The sequence below is a fragment of the Onthophagus taurus genome, chromosome 6 (assembly GCF_036711975.1).
Source record: "Onthophagus taurus isolate NC chromosome 6, IU_Otau_3.0, whole genome shotgun sequence".
Classification (NCBI taxonomy): Eukaryota; Metazoa; Arthropoda; class Insecta; order Coleoptera; family Scarabaeidae; genus Onthophagus; species Onthophagus taurus.
In genome coordinates, this window is record NC_091971.1 from 26,256,062 (window position 1) to 26,261,822 (window position 5,761).

The window sequence follows — 5,761 nt, forward strand, 5'->3', positions numbered from 1 at the left end:
TAAGTTATGAAAGACTCAATAAGCGAGAATGTCGACAAGTGCGTTGGGAGGAGAATAACTTACACCATTTGCATTACGAGAATGGATATGTGCCCTATAATCAACTGAAAGACATTCTGGAACAGCATACATGCGGAGTGGAGGTGGTGTTTGTAAAGGGATCTCAAAAAGAAAAGGTATTGAGAGACCTATTATCATCGGTAAAGCCAGTGATTATTAATTTACAAGATAATATATATTGCCCTTTGCTTTCGTTGAGTCAAAATTCTTGCGCATATCATTATAAATCGGAAAGCAGTTGTGCAATTGAAAATGTTAAATTAATTTTAAAATTTTTAAAAATGGATTTAGATTAGTGTTAAAATTTAAAATTTAAATAAATTAATTTTTATTGTACTGACTTTTTTTATTCAATTTAAATGTATCACATTCCTAATCCTAATATATAAAATGGAAAAGAAAAACAACCGAATTAAATTTCATTTAATTTATTGAACTCGTCTTTAATAAATGATAAACAATTGCATATCTTTTTAACGTATTATTTATGGTGTCAACTCGACGCCCCCGAGTTAGCAGTTCATGATGTTTTTTTTTGGTGTACTCAAGTCGAGTGATGACTCTTCTCGGGTGCTCCCGGAGGAGTGGAGCATGACCGGGTTGGATTTACTTTGAGCTCACCTCAGGTCAAGATCACGTTGAGTGACTATGACATTGATCAGTAACCTTGACCTGAACAATGACCTTTACTTTGACCTCAACGGAGAACTTGAAGTCAACCTTAATTGTGACCGTGACGTCCCCACCTAAAATGATGTGCATAAATAGCAAGTCAGGTTCATAAAAGATTAGTTTCATTGAAATCATCCGACGTAGTGGTGACATAACAACGCAGAACAAGTAAGTCCATAAACACTTGTCTTACAGCAGAAGTATTAATGTTATATATACTTAGTGGGTTCCAGACAACAATATACAAAAGCACCGAAGAGAAGTCTCGAGGTTCAACAGGCGGTGTCCAAAAAAGCGAGCATAAGTCCAAAGGTGATAAAACCCTCGTTGACACCCGTGGCATCTGAAGAGGTGTTAAAACAAGAAAAGTTTAATACAGTTATAGAGTGTGGTAACAATATGCAAGCGGTCGCTGATGGAAAAGATTCGTTTGCAGACTTAAGCCCTTTTATTATGACGCAAAGTGTTAACGGTAATAATGAAGTAGTTTCGAGAATAGATAACATGGAGAGCTTAACCAACATGTCGGACAGTACAGTAAGAGCAAGTAGAGGTCCTCTATTTTCGGAAACAGTGTATGCACTAAATAAGAGCCGCACGAAATGTGTGGCAATAGGATTAAGTGCTGACTTACATTTTGAACCAGTGGTAAGGTTAATGGGAAAAGGTCAATGTTTAACATTAACGGAAAACGATTGGCACAACATTATTATGTATAAGTCAACAATCACAAACAGTTTTGCTAATCAGTCTCCGTCGCAGATAGTGTTGTGTGGTGTCAGTATATCGTGCGATTGGATGGAAAACGTTTGCAAGATTTTAAAGTTGGAGAGGGGTGGAGAATATGTATATATTGCATATGAATCGTTGCATGAGCTTTGGAACGTAGCAGATTTAGTAGCAACTCGACTGAAATTATTGAGAACTGTGAATTACAAAGCATATTATGATAGTGTTATAAACGCGTTAGCTGCAATGGATGGAGATGTGAAACGTAATATGTTAACGATGCTCAATGAATCGTGTTCTGAACAAATATGTATAAGTAAGGAAGTGATGTTGTACAATTTCGATAAAATCTTGTTGGATGTAGATTTGTTTAAATTATTTCACAATCAATAAAGACATGGGTAAGGTGCGGATTGATGAGAGTAAAAATGAGATGCATAGAATGTATGCATGGACTTATGCGTATAGACAATCACGAAAGTGTAATTGGGAGGAAATGTATTTAGATCGTCTTAGATTTAAGAATAGAATAAGTTATGTAAATGATATGTTACACCTGTACTTAAGCAGCGAATTTAGAAATAAGATTTTTCATGAAAGATTTAAATATGTAATGACTTAAAATAAATAAAATTTTTTTTCAAATGTGAGCGTATTATTAACCATCCAATATTCACCGAATAATGTGCGAAAGCTATTAAATATAATGGTATGAATGTTAGGACAGTGAAACAGTATGCATCGATCAAGCAAACGGTCTGGTCGAGGTATTGTGAATACATTAATCAATAAGCTTCCGATAGAACTACATTTGCCAGGTTATAATTATTGCGGTCCGGGAACCAAATTGGTAAAGAGATTAGTTCGTGGAGATCGGGGAGTGAATAAATTAGACGACGCCTGTAAAACGCATGATATTGCCTACGCAGCGACATCGAATTTAGCTGAGCGACACATAGCCGATAAAGAGTTGTATAAGACGGCGAAAGAGCGGTTGAGAAGTAAAGACGCAAGCTTAGGAGAGCGACTATCGTCGGCGTTAGTGTCAACGATAATGAAAGGAAAAACAATAATGGGTATGGGAATGCAAATTCGTGCCCTAAGACGTAGAGGGACAACTCGTCAGAAGTTGAAACGTGGCGGTAAGTTGTCGTTTACGCAGGCAATGAACTTAGTGCGGCGAGCGATTGCACAGACCAACAGTACGAATACAAAGGGAGATGTACAAGTGGGTTACAATCTGTTGAAACCTTATCAAGGTAGAATACTTAAACCGCGCGGAAAAATAATCAAGATTCCCAAGACGGGAGGTTTTTTACCCTTAATACTTGCAGCTTTGGGTGCTCTCGGTTCTTTAGGCGGAGGTGCAGCAGCTATTGCAAAAACCGTAAACGAAGCAAAAATAGCAAGGGAGCAGTTACAAGAAGCCCAACGTCACAATCGGGCTATGGAACCAAAAGCGATCGGCAGCGGTTTGTATATTAAACCATATAAGCAAGGTTGCGGACTAGTCATGAAAACGGTATCACGAAAATCAAAGCGACTAAAACGCCCCAAGAGGGCGAACAAAATTGGTACAGGAATGTTTATTAATCCATATAAAAAGGGTTGTGGTTATAAAACTGTAGCAAAAAACTAATAAAAATACCCCAACATTCTTTAACGGATGTAGAGTTAAGGCGATATGCACGAGCGCTTGATCTGTTAAACTTTCGTGGGGTGTACATGAGAAACAATTTACCGAAGAAAATCCGAAAACGAGAGAGTGGGATAATAAATCTTGATAATCGTACGGGTCCCGGTACTCACTGGACAGCTTACAACAAGGATGGTGTAAATGTTAACTACTTTGACAGTTATGGAGATTTACGACCACCGATTGAAGTGGAGAAGTATTTTATATCGGATGGGGGGAGAAATATTGTGAGGTATAATTATCGACGATATCAAAAAGAAGATCAAACAAATTGTGGACAATTGTGTCTGCATTTCTTAGATAGTTTAAATACCAAGGAAGTATCCGTGTAAGATTAGTCTTGAGAACAACAATGGAACAAGATACAATACATACAAGTTATACATTTACGCTCACCGGAAGGGGGTCGGAGTTGTCTTGTAACTTTAACCCACCGATTTATTTGAATGAACTCGGTACATACGAGTTAGCTCTTTTAAATTTCGAAACGTTCAATACGTTACCTAATATCGATTCAACAAACAATATTTTACAATATGAAGATCATATGGGAAATTTTACAGAGAATATTGAAATACCGCTAGGAACATACGATATTAACGATATTAACGAATACGTTAAAAAAACATTAACAGCGAGGAATATTCTCAGCGTGACTACACCGGGTACACAGATACGCATAAGAGGTAATAATAATACGCAACGTGCTGAGATAAAAACAAACCGGCGAATAAATTTTGCTAGCGATAATTCAATCGGTTCCTTACTTGGTTTTAACCCTAAAGTTATACCTAAAAACACGATAACAGAATCGGATCATATCGTGAATATAAATAAAACGAATGCATTACAAATTTATTGTAATTTGAGCTCCGGATCGTATACGAATGGACAACCCATGCACGTGTTGTATCATTTCTTCCCGAACGTACCGGCTGGTTTTAAAATAATAGAAGCTCCGCAACAACCGATTTACTTACCTGTTACAACGAACGTGATTAGTACATTAATAGTACGCATACTTGATCAGGACGGTCAGTTGGTAAACTTCAGAGACGAAGAAGTGACCGTGAGAGTGCACTTGAAATCGGTGTGAGTAGTAGGGTATTTAATATGGGTATAGTGTACGACGTTCGAAGAAAAGCACAGGAAAATCTGGGTGATAGAGTAATGTATAAAACGGTACGAAAGGATGTAAAACCTAACAGTAAGCGAAAATCAACTACCCAGTTAACACGCGTCAATCGTCAGTATTTAAGCAACTTAGGTTTTCAACTACTATAAATGGAGTCCTTAAACGTCACGGAGAAAATAAAAGTAGATAACTCGATTGTAAGTTACGAATATCATTCCCATCAACCGTTTGGTTCTACTAGCTTCGGTAACAATGATGAAATTCGTATAGGCATACCCGAAATAGACAATTACACATTGCCTCATGAAAGTTTTTTGTATGTGGAAGGGAGCGTACGTAAACTGGATGCGAGTGGTAAAGCAACAAAAGATGCTAGTGCAACTGCAAAATTGATAAATAATCCTGTAGCGTTTATGTTCAGTGATATTCGCTATCTTATAAATGGTGTTCAAATAGATGGAGTGAGAAACGTGGGGTTAACATCATGTATGAAAGGATACTTTTCGTATACCCCTCACGATATAATAAAGTTGGCGAACGCAGGTTGGAACATGGGCGAGGATCTGCTAGGTCAAGTGGTCCCAACATCCCCTGTAACGGATGCAATAATGGATAAAAATGGAAATTTTGGATTGAGTGTACCGCTAAAGACATTAATAGGGTTTGCTGAAGATTTTAAAACAATTGTGATGAATGTGAGACAAGAGCTAGTGTTAATTCGTAATAATGATGATAATGATGTGCTTGTGAATACGGTAGAAGAACCGTTACAGTTAAAAATCGATAAAGTTGTGTGGAGAATGCCCCATCTAGCCGTAGGCTTACGAGAACAATTAGCTCTAACAAAAATAGCAGGACGAAATATTGATCTGCAAATACCTTTTCGCAGTTGGGAAGTACATGAATATCCTTCTTTACCTCAAACAACAAAGCATTCATGGGCTGTGAAAACAGCTCCGCAGTTGGAAACACCTAGATTTATAATAATTGGGTTTCAAACAAAGAAGAAAGGAAAACAGTTGGCGAACATGGCAACCTTTGATAATGTAAAACTCACCAATTTGACGGTATTCCTAAACGGTGAACGCTACCCATACGATAATCTGAACGTGGACTTTGATAGTAATCGTGTCGCAGTGTTATATGACATGTATACACGCTTTCAAAAGTCCTACTATGGGAAGGAAGGAGAACCATTACTCACTCCGAAACAATTTATTGAAAATTATCCACTGATTGGAATTGATTGTACATATCAAGCAGAAGCGCTACACAAAAGTGGGGTAGAAATACGGATAGAATTTACGACAAAAAATCCGATTCCTGATGGTACCACAGCATACTGTTTAGTTTTACATGATAAGGCGTTTCAATATTCTCCACTAACAAAAATCGTCAAACAAATGACTTGAGTATGGGGAAAGAAGGGTTGGTAGTGTGTAGTTGGATCGGATCCTGAGCCGCATCGC

General features: G+C 37.5%; 1 protein-coding gene across 1 annotated transcript; it reads left to right on the forward strand.

The window, feature by feature from the left end:
- The first annotated feature begins 4,441 nt into the window (after window positions 1–4,441).
- Window positions 4,442–5,704, forward strand: LOC139430129 (uncharacterized). Its single transcript, XM_071196780.1, has one exon. The coding sequence runs from the start codon at window positions 4,442–4,444 to the stop codon at window positions 5,702–5,704; it is 1,263 nt and encodes a 420-aa protein (XP_071052881.1).
- Window positions 5,705–5,761: the final 57 nt, after the last annotated feature.

Bases quoted from the DNA above. Each gene is read 5' to 3' on its own strand.
- LOC139430129 (XM_071196780.1), top strand. From the start codon at position 4,442: ATGGAGTCCTTAAACGTCACGGAGAAAATAAAAGTAGATAACTCGATT.